This window comes from Rhinolophus ferrumequinum, chromosome X, assembly GCF_004115265.2.
Source record: "Rhinolophus ferrumequinum isolate MPI-CBG mRhiFer1 chromosome X, mRhiFer1_v1.p, whole genome shotgun sequence".
Classification (NCBI taxonomy): Eukaryota; Metazoa; Chordata; class Mammalia; order Chiroptera; family Rhinolophidae; genus Rhinolophus; species Rhinolophus ferrumequinum.
Genome location: NC_046284.1, coordinates 16,983,813 through 17,008,540, shown reverse-complemented (window position 1 = coordinate 17,008,540; position 24,728 = coordinate 16,983,813). Strand labels below are relative to the sequence as shown.

Genomic DNA, 24,728 nt, shown 5'->3' with positions numbered 1-24,728 from the left:
AATCCAAAAATATAAGCCATAATGAAGCCCACACTAGAAATCCTTTTTATTAGATATACTTGAAGAGCTGCAACACATTCCGGTTGTTCTGTGTGGATTGTAATTCCCAGAATGAGATGATGTGAACATAAAACAGCACAGCTGCAAAGAGACCTGGAAAGCTAACAGTTTCATCTCCCCATTCACTGCCTCACAAATCAGCCCTCCAGTTTACCACCCCAAGCCTGATTCCAATACTCTCCCCAGTTCTGATCCTGTTCTCCAGGCCACTGCACATTTCCATGCTCTAGGCTTGGACCTCAACCCCTTCCCTGATCCCACAGCTCACTTTCTGCTTCTCACCCAGGCCCCAACCCAACATCCAATACCACCCGAACCTCACCCACATCTCCACTACAGCCCGAGGATGCATCCTAACCCCTTTTAACAATTTGAATTGTCCTGGAAAGAGACTTAGAGGAAGCAGTACTAAGTAAGGGAGAAGATACAGTACCCCGAACCCATGTCCCAACTTGCTCCCCCTTCTACCTTCAGCCTCTGTCAATAAAGAAGCTGCACACCACTAGAAATAGTGAAGAGGATCGGGGTTACTGTGCACTCATCTTCTCTACCTATCCCCAAGAACAGATTAACATATCTGATTTGAGAGCTCCCTGGCCACAGCCTCTCACCCAGGCTGCAATCACCATCTTCAGCCCAGAAGAAAATATGCGGCTTATAACATTCCATAAAAGCACTGGTCCCTGATGAGTTATTCATGAAGTAAAAAAATAAATAAATAAAAACAAGTCCCAACATGAGTAAGAGGGAGACTATGATTGTTAGTTTTTCATAAGAGTTCACCAACGTCATTTCTTGTGGGTAAAATACCTCTAAACACCTGCTTGGCTTGGCCCAAGGCTGAGAAAGACACTTGCTGGACGCTATTACAGTAATCCACCAAGGCCAAGATGATCTTTTGGAATGGAATTCAGGGTTCAAGGCCTGATATGTTGGCTGCCCGACCACAATACCCTGTCCTTCTTAGGTATTCGAGTGGCCATTGGAAAAGGCCAGGAAGTGAGCAGAAAATGAGCTGTGCCCATAAATGCACATGGGCAGCACAACTCGTTACAGCACCAGCTGTGCAAGTGGCTGCCTTCTTGGATTATGCCTGGAATTCTCCTGTATTGCCCAGCAGCCAGCATAAGCCCAGCCTGAAGCTGGTGCCAGCCATCCCACCGAGAGAACCCACGGTCCACATAACCTTGAAACTTGCCTGGGGTGTGATGGCTCTGTGGCCAAGCACAAGAAAAAGGGTTGTAGAAAAGAACACACCCCGTTTCAAACAGGTAGCTACAAACCAAATGGCAGTTTTGAAATCGAGAGTTGTCTAGCAATTTTACTCAAACCAGACATGATTTGGTTTTATTTGTAGCAGGCTACATGATTTCCAAATGCCACAGGAGCACAGTTACAGTAAACCAGACACAGCCTTGACTGAGTGCGTTTCTAACAGAACTGCTGAAAAGACCTTATGCGACAAGATAAAGAAGAGTGAGTCAAAGCTAAGCGATTATCTGCTTCAACAAACAAATGTTTTGCTTAGTTTTTCCCGGAAATAGAATAAGTTCTCCTATTCAGGAGCTGAGTGCCCCAAACTAGATACACACCTGTTAATCTCAAAGTTTATGCAAAGCATGAATAAATACACAAAAGACAATTTGCTGCACAGGGGGCCATTATGATACAATAGTTTCAAGGAGAATCGAGATACCCTATCCCCTGCCAAAGAGAAGAGTCTATCTTGCCTGGCTACATAATTGAAAAGGTTATCCAAAAGATCATTGTCCGTCACTGGCCTGAACCTCCATGAGTTTGAGAAAATGTCATTTGAGAAAAAAATTTATATGCCCTGAAAGCCGTATTTCATTAAGCAGCACAAAATAATTTACTGATTACCTACTACCTGTGCTTTAAAAACTCCAGAAAGGCTGTACTCTATCATAATCTTCTATGTAGTTATGACAGCTGTGGCTTGAACCCCAAATGATGGGGTGGGAGGCTGAATTTAAATGAGCAATAGGCTCTTGAAAACAGATTATGAAATTCATTCAAACTGTTACTAAATTATTTGACTTGATTCAATCATTTGTCATACCACAGTTCAAAATCAAATGTGTGTATACTCAAAGTATCTATTAAATGTTCAATCCTATACCATGCTATGTTACAAAGAGAGTGCTCATGAGTCCTTTAGCTTAAATATATGTATAAAAAAAGACATATATAGGAAATGTATGAATAACTAAACCTCTTCGTGAATATGATCAATAAATTTTACTGGTTAAAAATAGCAACAGGCCTGGTATCTTTCATCTGTAACATAAAAAGTAGTGTTTAAAATTTAGTCACATAAGACTTTTAACATACTTGAAAAGAAAAATACTAAGGACTATTGGGCATTTACATTTTTGAAAATGGTCTAAATTCACCAACAAACAGAAAGGGAGAAATGGGACTCCCGCTCTTAAGCAGCCAAAAGATTCCCATCTCCTCAGGAAAGTGAACCTCCTTCTTAAAAGTTGCCTTATAAAATTACTTTAATTTATTCTAATTACAACCATAATTCCAAATGCTAATTACACAATTCCTACAGAGAAGTATTCGATTTCCAATGTGGTAAGTGAGTCAACATAAGAAAATGTTATGACATACGCCTAGTAAAATTTTCATTACTGAGTTACAGAAACTTGCCTTAATGTTTCCAGACTTAATTGGTTCTGGACAATTGCAAATTATATTCCTAAAACAGCAACGCATTTTCTGTGAATGAATCTGGCTTCAAGGTTCTCCCAAAGGTAGCCTGAAATAAAGCTTAGGTGGTTACCACCTGACAGAAATCAAAAACTGAAGTTCCAGAAACAAACTTGAAACAAACTCCCAGATTCAGAAGGGGAAGCACTTGCCTAGATCAATTTGGTGCTACAAACTTTAATTGCATTTACCTTCCTGGGCCCTCAGTGGAAAACAAAACCTTTTAACAACCAGGAAGTCATGTTCTCTTAGTATATAAATGCCCCTTTTAGGATGCCCTACAATTAGGACAGCTCTAGAAATGTGTAGCAGGAGATCTACATTCCAAGTGACTGTTCAGATTAATCAGTAGGATTCAAGCCTCAAACAGCCAGCATGTATGAGTGGGTCCCAAATGTTGGACTGTAGCCTTGAGCCAGACAAGTGGTAACCACAGATCTAACCTCCACCCCCAAACAAACTTCCGGAGCCTTTCGTCAAAGCTCTGCCTAGTTGGAAAAGAACTGGCTCCATTTAGAAACAAGGATAAAGGCCCTGAGCTGAAGACTTTGACAACTTTCCGCGGGGGAGGGCTGGCGCTGCCCTAGAATCTCTGGGGAAAGCAAGCTCTGAGAGATGGGGAGAGGCGAGAAGGAGGAGATGAGAAAAAGGAACAGGGAAAGGAGTGGGAGGGAAGGGGGCCCCAGGCTCATGGTGGAATCGGGGCCCCGTGAACGAAAGGTGGGGCTCCCACACACACACACTGCAGCCCCACTTCTGCAACGTGGATTCGGCATGTGTCGCTGCGGTTCAAGGCCGGTCCAGTCCACTTCAGCGTCTGCTCTGTGGCCATTCCAGACACTTGCACCTAAGGCACCTGCCTTTTCGCCACTGCTCTACCACACCCCCTCTCTGTGCCTCTCTCTGCACCCGGGTCTCCAAGGATGCTGTCTCCAGTTTACTGCCAAAGCTACTACGCAAGGTCCTCAGCAAGTCAGCGGCTAGGACCGGCAGGGACCAAGGGGGACGCGCCTGCCTTCTGAGTTCTCCCAAGCCTGAGCCTTGCTCTGCTGCGGCTCCCCAACCCTCCGGTGGTGGGAGAACCCAGGCTGAGACGCGCACTCCAGGGGACCGGCGGCTGGGGGCCCTGGGCCAGGTGGCTGAACCCGGGAGAGCTGAGGCGGGGCACTCTCCCTTCCACGGAGGCCCGCTCCCGCTGGGCACTAATGGCAAGAGGACAACAGCCTTTGTTCTCCAGGGGCTTGGCGACGCTGTGCTGCCAAGGCGCAGCGCGGGCGGCGCCGGGGCACAGGGATTGCTCACTTTTGCACGCGGCGTGTCGAAGGTTGCAAGCTCCTGCCTTATAGGGTGGAGGGTAGAGAGTTATGGAGTAAGGGTTGTGAGGGGGGAAAGGAGCGTGGGGGGAGGGGTTTGCGTCTTGGCCAAGCTCTTTGTTTGCATTGGGGGCGGGGAGAGAGGTTTGAAGGTAGATTGAGCTGGGGTTCTGAGAGTGGGGCATTTTCCTGAGTATGTAACCATGTTGCACCCGCGTAGCACACATATACACACTAAGGCACACGCACACACATGCACTCGCACAGACAGGCGGCCGACGGGTAGCAGGCAGCACTGTTCCCAGCGCTCCCGGCTGCAGCAGCTTCAGCTGCCCGCAGCGCCACCACGGTGCGCCCAGATGGGGAGTGGAAGAGACTGGAGGCACTCGCGGGGCAACAATTCCACGAGGAAGGACGGAAAGTGGTGCTAACCCAGAATCCCCCCCCTCCAAAGAGGCCCCGGTACCCCCCTTTCTCGCCCGGGGGTCGCAGAGGTCATGGGCAGTTTAGGCTCGGGGAGGAGATCGGGACCCGCTGAAGGGCGGCGCGCACGCGAGGGGAGCAAGGGAAAACAAGGGAAGGGAAGCAGGCGGACTCGGCGGGAGGGCTTACCCTTAGAAGCATCTTTCTCCTCTTTGGGCTTGGTCACCTTTCCACTCATAGATCCCAGCTTGCTTGACAAGGTTCGCCCAGGAGACGGAAGTCCTCGCCGAGCGGGCCGGACTTGGGAGAGTGCTTAGGGCGGCAAGACGTGACCGCAAGCTTCCCTCGGTGTGGGTCGGGGCGGAATCTGCTTTTCCCCACCGCTGCCGCCGCCGCCGCTGGCTGCGAGAGAGTGGGGAAGAAAGGGGTGAAGGAGGAGCCGCTGCCGCCGCCGCGATCCCCAGCGGCGGGCCGCGGGAGGAGCCGATTGCCAGTCTCAAGAAGTGGAGACAAAGCGGCGCGGCGCTCCCTCCGCGCCCCTCGCCCGCCACTCCAGCTTGCTCGCGGGCCTGCCCAAGCAGAACCGCGCTCGCAACCCCGGGTCGGCAGAGAGGGGCGACAGGGACTCGCCGGCTCCGTCGCCGGCCTCCCCCGGCTCCGTGCGGGCCGCTCTCCCGGCCGACACTGGCCGCGCCGGGAGTTGCCTGGGTGGGCTGCCCCGCGCGCTGGCGGGCTGCTTTCCCCCCTCTCACAACCCGCTGCGGGCCGCCAACTCAAATCAAAATAGAACCCCGAGGAAGGTTTTTAAGAAATCAAAACAAAGACGAAAATATTCACTTAAAAATAACGAGCCTCCCCGAAAGGGAAGTGTTTGAACATGTGATGAGCAACGTGTAAGCCTGTTACACCGCAGAGCCGCGCAGCTCCTCGCCGGCGGAGAATCGAGAGGGGAGGCTCGCCTCTTTCTGTTTAATCAATTTTCAGCTTCCCATTATTTTATCAAAAGGGGGGGCGAGTTGCTCGCAACGTAGGAGCGGGAACCGATAGCCCTTACCTGCTCTCTCCCTACACCCACACCCCCTCCGAGCTCGCCCGCTCCCTCGCTCGCGCTCTCGTTCCAAAGAACTCTCGGGTCCCGAAGCTGAGACTCAACACGGTGGCGCCTTCTATATCCACGGCAAGGTGTTGGCACGCGGGGGGGCGGCGGCTGGCGAGGGCGGGGCGGCACACTGCCGCCGGCCCGCTGTAGTAAAGGGACAGCTCGGCAGGGGGGCGCCGACGTCAGCCTCCGGTTGGCAAAACCCCGGCAAGCCCAGCAGAGAGCCCGCAAGCTTGTCAGGTGGGCGTCCACCAGGCCCTACGGGACACGCAGGGCCGGCGGGTGTCACCCGAGCGGACTCACACAGTCGACCGCCAAGATTGGAGCGCTCCGCTGCACCACTCCTCCCGTTACCCGCGCTGCTACAATCGCTTGTAATCCCCACAGTGCTGTCCGGGCCCGCACTGCTCGCCACCTACACTTTAGGGACTCCGCTGGTGTCCACCGTCTACACTGAGCGGTGGAATCTCAGTCGCGGAGTCAGCGACTCCTCGCCTCCTCTGGCCAGCAGCTCAAGTTGAGATGGCCTGGCTCTCTGTGAGAAGGGCGCGCTGGGATCTGGATGTCACTAGGGCACAGAGTGAAACCGACCGCAGCGGTTGCCACCTCCCACCCCCACACGCAGGCCCCTCCTCCTAAGGCCGGTTGCTCTGGTTGGCAAACCCGAGTAGAGTGTCCACCCCCCAGGACCGCCAACCCTAGGGAAGCCGAGTGAGGTGAAACAGGGGGCGAGTGCTAGAGAGAGATGAGTGAGATCGACGTGTCGCCTGGGGCACGCGAGTCACAAAACACAAGGAAAGTCCATGAATATTTGAACTAGAAGAAAACTGTTCAGAAACTGTAACAGAGGGGGCGGACGGAGGAGAAAGAGCCGAGGAAAGGGCAGCGTGTACTGGGTAGCCCTGGGGCGTCCCAGAAAACCCTTTCCGCTATGGCCCTTTCTGGGCGCGCCGATACCGAAAGCCGGACACTCTACTGAGGGACGAGGGGCGGGGCGCTAGCAGGGCTCTGAGCCATCCGTTAATCAGACCAAAGACTCCAGACTGGCAATGGAGACGCGGCATCCACAACCAAGCAGAAAATCCGCTTCCTCTCGTCCCACCCAACCCCACCCGCTCCTTAATTCGGTTTTGTTAATGGAATTAAACCAAGCGAAGAAATTATATAGATGGATTAGTCCTACTGAATCCCAGACGGTAACGCAATTACAAGAGGCTGCTGTGGCTATCAAGGCCAGGAGAGTGGTCTGCCCCAGCCACCAGCGTGGGTCTACAGGTCGGCAACCCTCTCAATTCAATTTGCAGCCTCTGTCCTGCGTCTGGGAGGAAATCCAGGCCTGTTTTTCTTGCAAATAATATCTAATAATCTGGAAATTGATGACACAATGTGATTATATAACCCAAAGTTAGACTATTAATTAAAATCAGTAGTCTGAGAAAGAAGGAATTTCTATTCAAATGATCAGAATTCAAAGGAGGTGGAGACTTGGGTGGCTTTAGAGGAAAGGTAGAGGGAAAGAGGATAAACAGTCCTTATCAAGGATTTAGCGCCTACCCTGTGCCAAGCAGCATGCTAAATACTTTACATCATTATCTTATTTCATCTTCACAACAGGCCTAGGAAGTCTTGAGACTGTTGTTTTCACTTTTTTAATGTGGAAATTGAGGCTCAGAGAGGTTAACAGAAGTGCCCTGAGGTCACACAGCCAATAAATGGTGGAGCCTGGATAAAAAAACTAGGAGAGCCAGGATAGAAACCAGCTGAGTCTCTTTTTAGACAGTGCTCTTCCATTATGTACCACATGGCCTCTCAACACTCCTGTCAGCCTCTTAAAAGGAGAGGGGAGGCACATTTTCACTGGACCTATCTGCTAATCCTAAAACCCTGGGTCTTCTCAAACTACCAACTCAGCACATTCAAACACACACACACACACACACACACACACACACACACACACACTCCTCTCTTGTGTACACATAACATTTGCCTTGTTCACATTCCCCTGTAAGCAACAAGACCTTTGGGGAAAAGGGTCAGTCTCTGTCTTGGGAGATATTAAGCACCATACTTGTGTCTATCCTGAGTGTCTCAGCTTTCCAGCCACATTAAAATTTCCAGGAAAGTTCTCTGCACAGGTCAGAAGTTCCCCACCCCCACCCCACGTGCTATCACAAATGGCACTCCAGCTGGAGGCCAGATATCACCCTGTTCCTTGAAGGATACTAATAGTTTGCATATGACTAAACCTAGGTTAGTTAATATGATTGAAGTGAGTTGAAGAGATATCTTCAAGTATGGGAGTATTAAAGGAGTCTGCCTGTGCATGAACACCAACAGGTCAAATAAAGTGTGGTTCTTCACCATAAACCATCCCGCAGAAGAAATAATCAGAAGACAAAGAAAATAGACACTACGTGCAAGAACAACATAGTGATGTATGTCCATATGGGGGCAAATCAATGACCTTGTAAGAGCATTCACACCAGAGACCAAGGATTGTGAATATTCAAGTGCCAGGATGAGCAATTTCATCTAAACGAATCTTCTGAAGACCCTGCGAGGGCAGCCTCTTTTGCGAAAGGCAATGGGGTATTCCCCTCTTTAAAGGCCTGTGAGATGTTTAATATGAACAGAATGTTGGTACTGGCTCAGAAAAAGGCATGCTCCACTGACCAGCCCCCAAGCTAATTAGTAATTTGGGACGGCCAGTTGGAAGATCTGACATCCCTCTGAGGGTGGTCTTTTCCTCACCACCAAAGGACTCAGTCTTAAAGCCTCTCATTAAAGCCCAACCAAGGTTGGTGCAAAAGTAATTGCTGTTTTTGCAATATTTTAACCTTTTAAACCGCAATTACTTTTGCACCAACGTAATATCTCTGTGCCACTTGCGCTTCCCCACTCAGATCCTTCCGCCCCATCCCAGGAGGGTTGAAGCACCTTCACTTTTCAGTCTAGCAATTTGCACTACCAGATCACTTGACTTTTCTCTGCTTTGTCACCAGGGTAAAATGGTCCCATCCATCCTGTCTCTCGCCCCTCTATGGGACAGAACTCCAAACATCTACTAAAATGTGGGGCACAGGAGTTATCCTGTGTAGTCTAGTAACTTAGTCCTGGAATTAAAGCAATAGTCTACAAAAAAAATGCCCTATGGCCACGCCTCTAAGGAGAGCTGGGTTGTTTTCTGAAGTAAGGGGCAGAAGCTTGAATCTTTGGTAGGAAAGTGGAAAAGGTCCCGAGAGTCTCATCCTCGTGGGCCTATCATCTACCTGGTGTCTATTTCATGCCAGACCCCAAAATGCCTCTGGACTCCATCTTTGCTCATCCTCTAGCAGATCTGAGCAGTATTTCTGGGCAAAAAGCCACGAAGTTTCATTGTCTGTGCTAGAGGTTAAGGGTGGGATGAGTGGTAGCAGAGAGGACAAATAAACTTCAGGCTTTTTCCTGGCAGGTTTGGACTGGCTGAGTGTAGAGACATTGTCATCAGGCAAGCCCAAATTAGATGTTTTAGTGACAAGATCACTTCTCACTGGACTAACTGATTTTCATTGTGGAAAAAACCTTCACAGCAGAAAGCTGGTTGAAAAGGAGACAGCCTGGTATAACTTACACTTCCAGCCAGGGTACTTGAGATCAAGAAAGACTCACTGGACCAGGATTGGAGAGTTGGAAGGCACTTTAATTTTAAACTCGTGTCTCAGCAATTTCAACTGTGAGATCCAAATACTAGAGCTCCGCAATGATTCATTTCTGATTCAAACCCTACAGTGTTGATCTACATCACAATTTAAGATTACTTTCTATCGGAATCTCAGGTGAGTTGGTGGATTTCTGTGACATAAGAGTTGGGTAAGATAATCTCCAAAGATGATGACTGTGACAGTTTCAAAACACGGCCATTTAGAGGCTGGCACTAGGTCCTTTCCCGGTGACTCTGGATGGCCTTGTAACTGCTTCAATCTATAGAGTATGGTGGAAGTAATACTGAATTGGTTTTAATCTAGGTTAGAGAAGGTCATGCAGCTTCTGCTGGCCCTCTGGAGGCATTTGTTTGGGGAAAGGCAGCAGCCATGCACCAGGTCTTCCTAGCCATGCGGGAGAGTTCACATCTAGGCTCTCCAGCTGACGGTGCTCACTGAGCTCAAGGACAATAGCCAGCGTTAACTGTCAGCCAAGCAAGAGACCCATCTCAGATGTCCAGCCCAATCAAACCAGCAGAAGACTGCGGCCCTCTAACCTTGTGAGAGACTCCATCGGTGGAGAACTAGTCAGTGGTCCTTTCTTAAATTCCTGACCCATAAAATGAAATGGATGTTTTTAGCTGCTATATTGTAGGGTAGTAAGCTATGCAGTAATAGTAACTGGAATAGTGACCATCAATTTCTCCTCGTCCTGTATGCATATGCCACTCCACCCTCTTGATAATGTCCCTTTGGATCCAGGCTGGCCTCGTCACTGGTGTGTTTACACACAACAGAATGTGGCTGAAGTGATGCTATGTCAATTCCAAGCCTAGCCTTAAAAAGACTTAGCAGCTCCACTTCACTTCTGGGGAAAGGAAGTGAGCATTTAAGAAGGCAGACACCGGTTAGCTCAGTTGGTTAGAGCGACGTGCTGGTAGCACCAAGGTTGCCGGTTCAATTCCCACATGGGCCACTGTGAGCTGTGCCAGGCTTAAAATAAATAAATAAATAATAAAATAAAATAAAATAAAATCAGTAGGCAGACACCCTAAGACATGTGTTGTGTGGAAGCCCAAGCAGGCTATATGGGAAACCAGGTGAAGAAAAACTGAAGAACCCAGCTGACGGCAAGAACCAAGGCTCCAGACATATTACCCCAGAAATGCCATCACAGACAGCTCCCAGCCATTCAATATTTGAGGTTCTACACTTCATGGAGCAGAGAAGAGCCAGCCTTCTTGTACCCTGTCCAAATTCTAGACCCACAGAATGGTAAGCAAAATGATTTTTTTCAGCCACTTGGTTTGGGGGTGATTTGTTATACACACCAATAGATAACTGAAATGAGAATACTAGGATAACTTTTGGAACCAGCCATGTCTGTTTCTTGGTCTTCTTTAGATCAGAATGGGTCTTAAGAGTGGGGGGAACTTATGGCAGAGAAATGTTAATGATTTATTCAAAAACAGCTTAACACTGAGATCTTCCCAAACTAAACCAAACATATATGTGATTTTCTGCCTCCGGTGAAATTGAACATTTGGAGCATTGTAACGTGATGTTGGGCTGTGTATCAGGAATAAATAACTTTCAATGTTTTGCCACTTTCATCTCGTGAAGGAGGAAACAATGAGCTAAAGCTTGTTCAAGGATCTACCCTACCTCCCAAACAAGGAACATGAGCGGACAGCATTCACACTCTACTCAGAATCCCTATCACTTCACAACATTCAAAAGCTTTTGTGTCAAGAAGCATGGGTAATCGAAAGAACGCGTCCTTTTCCTCACAGCATGCTCCCGATTTTCTCTACGTCAGAAACAGAGGACACTGCCATTGTCTGTCCCAGTAAATAACACACAAAAGACTATGGCCTAGGTCAGTTTCCACAGGATTTTCACATCCTGCTCTTGCCTCCAGTCTAGTGGTTATATTGACAATGCTGACAGAAAACACTTCAGGCAGAAAATTTTTATTTTTTGAAAAATTCTTGGTTACAGTAGTAAGTTGCTAGCACACTCTCATTTGCCTTTATCTTGAATGCTCAACGAGATTATAAACTAGATGACAAGCAATAGATTAAAGTCTTCTAAGACTAAACCCCACACACCCACTCCACGGCTTCCATAGCGCCCAGCGTATCAAAGCCACAGTAAATTGCCTCATCATTCTAACGCTATTTATTTAATTTACTGGGTTTCTTGCTCTGCATTCAATATTTATCCAGATTATGCCATTGTATACTCAAAGTAACACTCTGAGTAAGTGGCTATGAGTATCTCCGTTTTCCAGATGAAAAAATTTGAGAGCTGAAATAACTTACCCAAGATCTCACTAAAAAGGAACACCCAGGACTGAGACTCAGGCAGACCTGCTTTCAAAGTCCCTGCTCTTTCCACTATATGACACTGCATATTTTGTAAATGTTATGGTATAATTAGTGCCGCTAAAATTTCTCCAAAGATAAAGCCAAGCATTAGAGCAAGAGCAGACATCTCAGGGCTTATTGGGCTTTCATTCGTTTCGTTTTCTGTCAACACCTGACCACCTCCCCCAGCACCCCGCCCCACCATGTGGTAGATATGGATGGGCGCTATCCAGATTCCCCGTCCAGAAAGGGCTTACTGCCCAGCTGTGGCGACTGAGGTCAGTGCCAGCTTCCAGCAGTCACCTCCTTCACGGACTGTCTCAGTTGGAGAACCCTGACCTCACCCGAGGTCACCTCCCTGGAACAGCCCACATCCAGGGACTGAGCGAGGCCTGGCCAAATTGGATCAATGCAGGCTTTCTGACAGACACTCCTCACTCCACAGCTCCCTGGTTGGCCAAGGCCTTCTCGGGCCAGCTTCCCAGTTTAACTTCTGCCTTGGCCCAATCCCGCCTCCTCCCGCATCCTTTCTCAGTAGCGGACCCCTCATGAACGCCTCCACCACAAACTCCATCTGCTTTCAGAGGTCCCACCTGGGACTCCTCTCTCTCTTTTCTTTCCAACATGTCTTCTTGCCCAGACTTTTGGGAACTGAGAGATTCTGGGAATCTTCCTCTTCCTCTGGTGGTTTAAGTCATCAAAGTGTTATTAGTGCCATTGACCTAACACTTCCTGTCTTCTTGGGAAATTTCATGGAACCTTCTTTGGAGTGCCAGGGTGTGTGGGCTATATTTACACCTGCCATAGAGCACTAATACCCAGCTGATATTGATATGACTTCCATTTTAGGGAAAGAAGAATCACTTGAAAATGGTTTAAAAATACCAAGGTGAGTTTCTAATGATGAGACACTGGATCCTGCAGTTTTCTGGACATGAAATTGTTTGTACCCCAGTGGCTGTGATTTAACCTGTTGCAGAATGCATAAGCACCTGGAATCGTTGGGAGTGACTGTACCCATAGCACTGTTGGTGTGCCCATACATGCCAGAATGCGGCTAACTTGTCTCCTCTAAGGAACACCCCGACTCATTTTCCCACTTCTGGAATTCTTTATTCTTCTTCGTTCCACTTCTGCCAGTGTAACTTCCAGTGCAGTTTCCCTTTTCATGTTCTCATCCCCTCACCCGCTACTGGGGTCGAGCATGACTGTTCCCTATTACTTCCACACCCTCATATTGATTCCACTCTGTGATATAAAGCCTCCCCTATTCTCTACATCACCCTGCCTGCAACGTCAGGATTTACTGTTGTCTGCTTCTGGGGAGAGCATCTCAAATAAGTGATAAGACATTAGCCTCCATGCTGCTAGACCAGCAAAAGAGGAGCCCCTTTAAGGTTCCCCACTTGCTATGGAAGGATAAGAAGCAACAGCATAATTTTTCTCCTCTGTAGGCATGCTCTAGAAGCACTGTCAAGGCAGCAAGACAAATGACAAAAAAATGTGGCAGGCAATTAATATATAGTGCTTTGTATAAACTGTCATTTCATTCTTGTAACTGTCCGAAAAGTGAGATATTGTCACCCTTCATTTATAAATAATGAAAAGGGCTGAGAAAAAGCATTTACCTGCTCAGGTCTCCACAGCTAGTGAATAGCACTACCAAGATGTGAACCCAGGTCCTTCTGTTGCAAAAACCTGCACACTTTGCACCGCCAGATGCTAACAGTCAAGAAGGCTTACGTACCAGTCTTGGCACTGGTTGGCGTGGGCCAGATGATTCTGGAAGAACACATGACTAGTGTGTAAGTGATGTTCTTGCTTTTGAGTTACTCAAGAAGACATATCTGAGAGCCACATCAAAGCATGCCAGTCAAGAGAGCCATGGCTTTGGAACCCAGGATCCAAGAGTCCTCTCCAGAGGCCTCTTTAGCTACACTCACAATTCTACACTTCTAGGCTTTGTTAGGGCCTGCTGGGGTACAGTGCTAGATTGTCTGCTTTCAGCTCAGCTACTGCTGCCACTTCCGACCAAGGCCAGGAACTACATTACCCTCTTCCTTATGTGGCTTCAGGTTAGAGTATGCCACTTAGAGGAACTCACTGAATACTTGGAAGGTGGGAGTGAAATAGAAGTCACTATTCTCAGGAGGTTCTGACCATCAGACAGTGTGGCTTCACAGAGCTCTCTCTGAGCTACCACTTCCTGGTCACCTTTTACAGGTAGACCGGGTAACTTTCCAGAATTCCTGAGTTCCACACGTCTTCCAAAGCTTCCACTTGAAGTTATTAGAGACATTTCTCTGATATTCTGGTATGAACCTTTTGGACATTGACTCTTCTAGCTCCTTCCAATTTGGATGAGCCGAGTTTGTATATGAAAAACCCTTTTTTGGCAATATTTTAGTAACTCTATTTTGATAACTATACCTAGACTGATACAGGTCCCACCCGCCCTGAACCTCACCACCAGTCCTGTATTGTTATAAAGAGACTGCCTGGGAAGTCATGGAACTAAGGTCAACTCACAGAAAGGCCTCTTTTCTTTCCCTTCATAAGACACAGAAGATTCGTGAAAGATGATAACCTAAGCATAGTTGTTTCTCATTCCCAACTGCAGGCAACTTGCCTGTCCTCAGCCAAATAGCTATTAAGGCCTATGGAGAAGAGCTGGATGTTAGGGAGGTCCTGGACATTGTGGAAGTCTCCACAGAAAGAAGTGTTCTAGAACTTTCTCTTGAGTGCTGAGCAAAGCCTGGAACCAGCACCAGAAAGGCCCAGAACAAAAAGACTATGAGGTTGTAAAAATAGTATTGAACCATGTTCTCGGTCTCTTACGCCTCCTAGGAGCCAAGAAAGATTAAACTAAAGCAGAAGATTAGGTCAATGTAGAGAGGGACTAGGAGAGGAAACCTGGGAAGAGGAAGGTACCTTCAGGTACTTCATTTCCCACCATTTGAGAGTCTACCAACGCTTGGAGAGCTCTCGGAAATCCCTTCCACCATGAGCTGACCCTGATGTGTTGACAACGAAATAGTTTATAACCATCTGTGTGGGTCTGGCAACCAGTATCCAGAGGAAGGTTGATGAAGGAATGCACACCTAAAGAAAAAAACTGGTGGGGCGGAGACACATGACAACATGAACAAAAACAGTTATAGCAACCCAAAATAGGAGCACATGTGCAGCATAAAAAGAGAATTTCTGGATCTAAAAAATGTGATTCACCAAAGGAAGAGTTCAGAAGATGAAACGAAGGAGAGGATGATCACTGCTGATACCCAAAAGAAGGAAGAGACAGAGGAAAGGCAGTCCTTTTCTAAAAATACACCAAAAAAGAGCTTTTCTGAGCGAACAGCTATACAATTTGAATAAATAAAAGATGAAAACATAACGGTTTAGCAATTAAGAAATACACTACTAGAACACCGTTCGGTCAAATGCAAAATTACAAACAAGGTAGAAAGCAATTAAAAAGAAAACAACACTTTATTCAAAACCCTATCTTGCACAGTGAGTACTGTAGTCAGAAAAGTGCTTAAATGTCTTCAGTATTAAAAAACAAAGATGAAAAGATAAAAGAAACTTAGTATTCATCTTAAGATAGATATCTGGTGAAGAACCACAAATTACACAAAAAAGAACTAGGAAAAGGCTTTAACAACAAAAACAATGGAATTAAGAAAATAGCCAAAAATCGTTCTTTGAGAAAACTAATAAAAGAGATAACCCTCTAGCAAGTCTGATTGAGGAAAAAGAAAGAATAAATGTTGACAAGACAAGAAGTGAAAAAATAAACACAAAAGATTTAAACAATTATGAAATGTTATTACATTACAATGTACAGCAGGAAACTTGAAAACCTAGAGAAAAAGAATGATTTTTTTAGAAACCAAAATCAACCCAACAAGAAGTGTTAAAATTATCAAAAAAGAGATTGAAAAAGTGAATAAATAGCTACTGCTGAAAAACTCATCATAACAGGTGGGTTCATGATTTTTAATTCAACTTTTTTGAAAAAACATTTTCAATGTCATTTAAACTATCCCAGACCATTAAAAAATAGGAGGAGGAGGAAGGAAAGGAGAAAGGGCAGCAGTGGAGGAGGGGTAGGGGAAAGGACAAGGAAGGGGACCAGGAGAAGGTGGGGGAAGGGAAACGGGGGGCTGAGAAAGCCCTTTAATTCTTCTTTTTCTCAAGCGATATTCGGATATAATTGACACATAACCACATGTAACTCTAAGGTATTCAATGTGATGATTTTGATACACGTATATATTGGAAAATGTTTACCAAAATAAGGTCAATTAAAACATCTTTCACCTCACATGATTACCATTTCATTGTTGTTCAAAAAGTGAGCATATTAAACCTCTAGAATCATAGCAAATATCAAGTATACAAAACAGCAGTATTAAATACAGTCACCATGCTCTACACTAGATCCCCAGAACTTATTCATCTTACAACTGAAAGGTTGTACTCATGGAACAACATCTCCCCATTTCCAACACACTTCGGGCCCTGAAAACCACCATTCTTCTCTGTTTCTATGAGTTCGATGTTTTTAGATTCTGCATGCTAGTGACATCATACAGTATTTGCCTTTCTGTGTCTGAATTATTTCACTTAGCATAATGCCACCGATGTCTATCCACATTGTAGCGAACGGCAGGATTTCTTTCTGTATATGACTGAATATTGTTCGTGTGTGTGTGTGTGTGTGTGTGTTTATCTACCCTCTCTTCTTTATCCATTCATCCATCAATGGACACTTAAGTTGTTTCCATACCTTGTCTATTGTGAATAATGCTACAATGGACATATGAGAGCAGAGATTGCTTCAAGATATTGATTTCATTTCTTTTGGACATATACCCAGAAGTGGGATTGCTGGATCATATGGAAGTTCCAATTTTAATTTTTTGAGTACCCTCCATAATGTTTTTAAAATGGCTGTGTCAATTTACATTCCAAAGAGTGCACGAGGGTTATGGTTTCTCCACATCCTGACCATCACTTTTTATCTCTTGTCTTTTTTATTATATCCACCCTGGTGGGTGTGAAGTGATTATTTCATTGTCATTTTGATTTGCATTTCCCTGATAATTGGGAATCTTGAGAACCTGTCAACACACTTGTTGGCCATTTGTATATCTTCTTTAGAAAAATATCTACTCAGATCCCTTGCCCATGTTTTAATTAGATTGTATATTTGTTTGGCTATTGAGTTGTATGAGTTCTTTATCTATTTTGAATATTAACTCCTGATCAGATACACGGTTTGCAAATATTTCTTATCCATTCCATAGGTTGCCATTTCATTTTGTTGATTGTTTCTTTGGCTATGCTGAATCTTTTTAATCTAATATAGTCCTACTTGTTGACTTTGGTTTTCTTACCTATGCTTTTCATGTCATATCCAGAAACTCATTGCCAAGATCGATGTCTAGGAGCTTTTTTGCTATATATTCCTCTAGGAGTTTCACAATTTCAGGACTTACAATTAAATCCTTAATCAATTTTGGGTTAATTTTTGTAAGTAGTGTAAGATACGGGTCCAATTTCATTCTTCTGCATGTGGATATCCAGTTTTCCCAACACCGTTTATTGAAGAAACTATCCTTTGTCGACAGAGTGTTCGTGCACCCCTTTGTGGCCTCTCAATTCCATTCCATTGGTCTATTTTTCTGGTTTTATGCTAGTACTATGCTGCTTTGATTCCTTTAGCTTTGTAATGTAGTCTCAAATAAGGAAGTGTGAAGCGTCAGTTTTCTTCTTTCTCAAGATTACTTTGCCTATTCAAGGACTTCTGTGGTTCCATACAAACTTAGGATTGTTTTTCCTATATCTGTGAAAAATGCCATTGGACTCTTAATAAGGATCTCATTGAATCTATACATGGCTTTGGGTAATATGGACATTTTAATAATATTAAGTCTTCTGATCCATGAACATGATCTTTCTACTTATTGGTGACTTTTTCACTTTCTTTCAACAATGTCTTATGCTTTCCAGTAAACAGATCTTTCACTTCTTTGGTTAAATTTATTCGTGAGCATTTCATTCGTTTTGATGCTATTCTAAATGGGATTGTTTTATTTCTTTTTCAGATAGTTCATTTTTCATGTATAGAAATGCAACTGATTTTTATATGTTCATTTTGTATCCTGAACATTTACTGAATTTGCTTCTTAATTCTAACAGTTTTTTGGTGGAGTCTTTAGAATTTTCTGTATACAAGATCATGTCTTCAACAAACGGAGACAATCTTACATCTTCCTTCTGATTTGGATGCTGTTAATTTCATTTTCTTGCCTAATTGTTCTGGCTACGTAGGACTTCCAGTAGTGTTGAATAGAAGTGGTGAGAGTGGACATACTTACTTGTCTTGTTCCTGATCTTAGAGGAACTACCTTCAACCTTTCACCTTTGAGTGTCTCACCTGTGGGTTTGTCATGTGACCTTCATTATGCTGGGGTATATTCCTTATATACACAATTCATTGAGTTTTTGTCATGAAAGGATAATGAATTTTATCAAATACTTTTCCTACATCTATTGAGATGTTCGTTATGACTTTTCTCTTTCATTCTATTAACGCTGTAAATCACATTTATAGATTTGTGTATGTTGAGCTACCCGTGTATCCCAGGGATAAATCCCACTAGATCATTTTATATGATTCTTTTCATGGACTATGAATTTACTTTGCCAGTGTTTTGTTGAGAATTTTTACATCTATATTTATCAGGAGTACTTATTGTTTCTTGTGGTATCTTTATCTGGCTTTGGTATATCAGGTTAATGTTGACCTCATAAAATAAATTTGGGAGTGTTCCCTTCTCTTCTATTTTTTGGAAGAGTTTGAGAAGATTTGGCATTAAATATTCTTTAAATGTATGATAAAATTCACCTGTGAAGCCATGTGGTCCCGAGCTTTTCTTTGTTGGGAGGTTTTTAATTACTGATTTACTCTCTTTACTTCTTACTGGTTTAGTCAGATTTTCTATTTCTTCATGATTCAGAAATGGTAGAGTATACATTTCTAGGAATTTAACCATTTCTTCTAGGTTGTCCAACTTATTGGCATATAATAACTCATAGTATTCTCAGATGATCCTTTGTATTTCTGTGGTGTAAGTTTTGATATTTCCTCTTTCATTTATAAGTTTATTTTTTTGAGTCCTCATTCTTTTTCCTTATTAAGGCTAGCTAAAAGTTTGTCAATGTGTTTACCTTTTTATAAAACCAACTCTTAGTATCATTGATCTTTTCTACTCTTTTTCTATTATCCATTACATTTATTTGTGCTTTGATCTTTATTATCTCCTTCTTTCTACACATTTCAGTCTTAGTTTATTCTTGTTTTTCTGGATCCTTGAGCTGTAAAGTTAACACATCTGTTTTCTAAATATAGGTATTTATTGCTATACACTTCTCTCTTAGCACTGCTGTGACTCTATCCCATAAGTTTTGGTATGCTGTTTTTCCATTTTTGTTTTATTCAAGATATTATTTTTTTTTCATTTCATCCTTGGTCCTACTGGTAATTCAAGAATGTGTTGTTCCTTTTCCACATATCTGAAATTTTCAGTTTTCTGCCTGTCACTGATTTCTAGTTTCATACCATTTTGTTCGGGAAAAGATACTCAGTATGATTTTAAGCATTTTAAATTTGCAGATACTATGTGACATAACATGTGACCTATTCTGGAGAATTTTCCTTCTATATTTGAGAAGAGGGTGTATTCTGCTGTAGATGGATGATATGTTCTGCCTGCCTGTGGCTGCATGGTCTTCCCATGGGAACGCACACAGCAGGGTAAGCCAGTGTTGACAGGCAGGCTGGGGACATGCATGTGCACAGTGGCAGGGACTCGATGCAGGTGAGCCCACGGATGCAGGCCACGAACAGGAGACATGGCCAGATCCAGGCTCACAAACAGCTATGGGGCCTTTGCCATCAGCATGCACTTCCGGAGCTACTAATATTAAGATCTTGCCACAGGTGTGCACAAGGCATTGAAGGGTGTGTATGGGGGCCAGGTTGGCGGAGTGCAAGTAAACAGCTGGAGAGTCTAGCCCTGGGAGTGCACACAGCCGTGTGGTTCAGCTGTGGGGGTCTAGATTTGAGTCTTTGACTTCTGCAGCTGAAGAGTCCTGGGCCGGTTGCTGGTACAGGTGTGGGTCCAGGTCCGGGACTTGGGTAAGAGCAGGGGGAAGGGAAGAGGGAGAGACTCAGGTGGCTGGTGTCCGTGAATGCAAATACCTATAGCCCAAAAACCCAGTGAAATCCACACGGGGGGTTGCGATGGCATTGCTGGCTATTGATTTCTTTAGTGGCAAAAGCTGCTGGAGTCATCTGCGAAGCAGGTCAATGGGAGTACCCTTAATTCTGTTTTAGGGAACTAACCCAAACTCAACATCTAAACCGACAAAGGAGGCAACAAAAGAGAAATCTGTGAACATTTCTGTTTTAAATATAGATGCTGAAGTTTTAAGTAAATCATTACCAAATACAATCCATTTAAATATAATCTTTTAAAAAAGTAAAATTATGGCTACATACAGTGTGTTGGATTAAAGTATTGGCCCCAATTTTTCGCCCCTCCTTGTGTCCGGAATTTTTTATGTGATTTAGAGTCCGTCTTATAAATATGGCATGCATTTTACTGTCTCCTAACTTTGGGATCTGCCAAATGTCTCATTTGGCTGAATAAAAAGAGGGAGATGGTTGCCACTTCCTACCAGAGGCCTTATATATTTCCACCCTTCTCCAGTCACCTTGAGACAAGCCTGAGAAACCCACTTGTCCCAGCAGAACAACAAGAGTTCCCTGGGGCACAGCCACTCTAGCTACCACCTGAAGAAAATCAGCTTCAATAGACCAACAAACCTACAGTGACAGGCAGAGCTACTAAGCAGAGCGGAGACGAGATCGACCAGACCCCAACTAACCTGAAGAAAACAAGCAATAACAAATGATTGTTGTTTCTGAAGCCACTGAGATATTGGCTAATTTGTTTCACAGAAATTACTAACTGACATATAGGATTACATTTGGAAATGCAACAGAGGTTCGATATCAGCAAATCTATCAACAGAATTCATTACATCAATAAATTAAAGAGGACAGCCACATGAATAATGATATCAAGAAAAGCCTAAAAGTCAACTAATAATATTCAACTGTATTCCTAATGCATTTCTAAATTAAATAGGATTATAAGGAAATTCCATAAAATAATACAGACTGTTTACCAAAAACCGATGCCAAATATTATCCCAATGGGCAAAACACTGACCTGATCAAATAAAATTTAGAAGTAGACAAGAATGTTTCTTACTCCCATTATCATTCAACATTGCCTGGAGATTCTAGCTCATGAAACCAGACCAAAAGAAAAAAGAAAAAGATAGAAAGAACTAACATAAATATCAGAAAAGACATGCATTTCTTTGTCTACTAATGGTATATTTTTACAGCTAGACAAACAACACTAGTAAAATCGGTGAAACTTATTTAGAGAATTTGGTACAGTAAAGGAAGACCGTATAAAACAAATAGTGTTTCTCTATTTAAGCGATCAACACCAAGAAATGAAAATGGGAAAAATTATATTCACAATAGGGAAAAAAAACCCTATATGATACACAGGACTACATTTAACTACCAAAGCATTGGGCCGTATGAAGAAAACTGCCAACAGCTTACTGAAGGACTAAAACAAAATTAAAAAAAAAAAAGAAAAACGAATGAAAAACATAGGACTTTCTATCATAAAATTTCAATTCTCCCCTAAATCAGTTTTGCTTTTTAAAATTCCAATTTAAATTCTCAACATGATTTTTCAAGGGAAAAAGAGGGGATTTATTTATATACATCATCTTAATTCTCATATGGAAGAATAAAAGCCTTAGATAACCATGAAAAATAAGAATAATGACAAATATCTTAACCAGACATCAGAATATAACCTAAAGTCACTATAACCAAGTCAAAACATGGTTGTGGCATAGGAATAACAGGCAATTAGATCAGAGCAAAAAAAACAGAATACAGAATTAAATCTCATATATGAGCATTTAATTTCCCATTTTCATTTCTTGGTGTTGATCGCTTAAATACAGAAACACTATTTCTTTTATACGGTCTTCCTTTACCGTACCAAATTCATTTCAGTGGGGAAAATATGGATTTTTAATGAACAATATGGATGCAACTGACTATTAATTGCAAAGAATATATAATCAGACCTCTATTTCACACCAAAAACTCAATATAGTTTCTAAATAAAGACATATTTAAATATAAAAAGAATAAAAGTCTTGCAAAACAAATCTAAGAAACTACATGAACAAACTAGGCCTGGGGAGACCCCCTTAACCAATCCTCAAAACCCAGAAGGTATAAAAGAAATTTGACTATATACAATTTTTCAAAATTTTGGCACAAGTTACAATAATTAAAATCAATAAGACAAGAAACTGAAAACACAGCTGCACACGGAAAACAAATGAGGGGCTTATATAGCTATAATATACAAGGAGCTCTTAAAAATTGGCAAGGAAAAACATCCCATTCAAAGAATAAGCAAAGGATATAAAACACCACACAACAGAAAAGCAAATCCAAAAGGCAAACAATTTTTTCAAAGACTCCTGAGTAGCGAGAGAAACTCAAGTTCAAGTAACAATGTGATCACACGTTCAGCCATAGAACTGTTAAAATTTAAAAAGAGCAGTCAGATCAACAGAAAATAGGATTGCAGAAAGAGGTATATATCCATACATGGCTGGTGGAATCGGGCATTTGCTACATGCTTTTAGAAAACAATGTGGCAATATTTAATGACACTGAAACTACACACACACACACACACACACACACACACACACACACACACTCACACTTTTAACCTACTTATTCCATTCTCGGGAATCTGTCCCAGAGTAAGGAAAAAAAGTGCATGTAAGGGTATATATACAAAGGTGTTTATTGCAGTGTTGCTTTGTAGTGACCAAAAAACAAAAAACAAAAAAGGAAGCAAAGTGAATGTCAGCTAAAAGTCATATGGTTAGATAAATCATTCTCCATCTATGCCCCGGAATTCTGTGCAGCTGCAGTTGCACAGAAATAGAGCAACTGCAGTTGACTTGTAGCTTTTGTTGAGTGAGAATCACAGTAACAATGAAAACAGCAAACACATATGTAGCACTGTTTTAAGTGTTTTATGTATTTTAACTCATTGAATCCTCACAGCAATCCTATCAGCTAGGTATTATTATCATTCTTATTTTGTAGGTGAGGAAACTGAAATCCTAAGGTCACACAGCTAGTAAATGGCGAGAATTTTGTCATAAAAGACAGAAAAATGTGAGTAACATGTAATTTCTGTAAAATAATCTATAATAAAAAAGATGGATGTATGTATATATGTGCACATATGCATGGTTTATGTAATTAGAACAGAATATGGAAGGATACATTCTAGGCTAGAAATAGTGGTTATTATATATTTTATATAATTATGTATTATATGGATATAAGTAAATTAAAAATAACTAAAGAGCCACAGCAGTTCAGTAACAGACAATTCCAGAGTCATTGCAGTTGCTGCACCAGGTGAGGCAAGGAAGGGAAGCCTGTCCCGAGTGGAGACCCTGAAGATCCCCATCACACAAGTCTCCTGCCCCGTTGGCACTGTGCTAATCCCTCCCTAATGACAGAACTACTGTATTTAGAAATGCCAAGTGCTTTCCCATCCTACCTAATCCGCAAGACTCCCTGGAACCCAGTCATCACTGCGCTGTAAGATTGCCCAACCACAGAAGGCTTCTCAGATCGCACTCTCGTGCATAAATCTCAGATTTAGGGGATGGGGACAGAAAGGAATTTCCTGACATGCACACCTCTTAGGGAAAAGAAAGCCTAATCTATTGCAGGGTGGTTTATACTTTGTCGTGCCCACTGACTGACACACTCCAAACTCATGCCCGAGGTGTTTACAAAGAGAAATGAATGGAGACTCTTCTGTCAAGGAGCTTGGGTTCCTGAAGGAAAGGTAAACCTTTTATATGAGGTACTCAACGAATGTTATGTTGAGTGAAGGAAACGATGATGTATAGGAATAATTCAAATAAAAGGTAGACGGTGAAGTGTTAAATTTCAGAGCTAAAACCAACTGCTATGGGAGTTGGAGTGGGGAAGCACGAACGCTTCGAGAAATGGATTTAGAAGGTGGTGACATTTGAGCTAGATGCAGTGTTTCTGAAAGCTGGCCAGCATCAGATCCTTTGAGGCGCTGCAAAACACCAGACCTGCTGAATCAGAATCCACAGAATTGAGTGAGTCCCAGGATTGGGTGTTTTAATGACACCGACCAAGTCCTTATGCATACAAAAGTACACACCGTGAGAAATGGAGATGTGAGTATGCAGAAAAGTGAGGAAGGACGCAGCGGTCAAATGCAATAACATTAGCAAAGTGCCCAGGCATGAAAACAAAATGGAAAACATGGCCAATTGAACTTCACTGGGGAAGGGGTGGTGAGAAGGAATAATGAGGAACAAGACTGGAACCGTTGATTAAGGCCAGATCAGAGAGGGTCTGGGGAATGCCAAGGGAAGAAGTTTGAACTTAATTCATTAAGAGATTTGACAGAAACAAACGAAACAAAAACAGGAGGACCTTGCCTTTCACATTTCTTCCCAAATCTGGCCATGCATCAGAATTGCCAGGCGTGCTTCAAAGAATAGGCAAGTGTGGAATTTACAGGCAACAGCCAGCAAATCACTTTCTCGAAAGGGTTTCAGTAAAACACACATCCAATCTGAATGCCAAACCCCTGACAACTTTCAATAAAATGTGACAACACATTTGAATGGTAAGACCAGCACCCGGTAGTGTTCATGCCAAATGGTAGCACAAATGCAACATGGGGGAAATCACTGAAAATGTTCTAGTTTCATCTAGCTTTGCAGCATCATGAATGAACCTTAAAGTGATATTTGAAAGGAGAAAGTGCTAGTAGCATGTGAT

General features: G+C 43.4%; 1 protein-coding gene across 5 annotated transcripts in view; it reads right to left on the bottom strand.

Moving 5' to 3' along the window:
* The window catches only part of FGF13 (fibroblast growth factor 13), a 514,923-nt gene that overhangs the window by 488,804 nt on the left and 1,391 nt on the right, over positions 1–24,728 (bottom strand). For 2 of the 5 annotated variants that reach the window (XM_033117981.1, XM_033118018.1), the window contains exons 1-2: positions 6,051–6,194; positions 4,722–4,934 (exon numbers count right to left, since the gene is read on the bottom strand). In XM_033117981.1, the coding sequence (XP_032973872.1) occupies positions 4,722–4,770 (49 nt within the window). In that variant the 5' untranslated portion in view covers positions 4,771–4,934; positions 6,051–6,194. Of the gene's footprint in view, positions 1–4,721; positions 4,935–5,586; positions 5,932–6,050; positions 6,195–24,728 lie in introns of those variants that run through there. The other 3 variants (XM_033117997.1, XM_033118004.1, XM_033117989.1) reach the window with 2 other exon arrangements.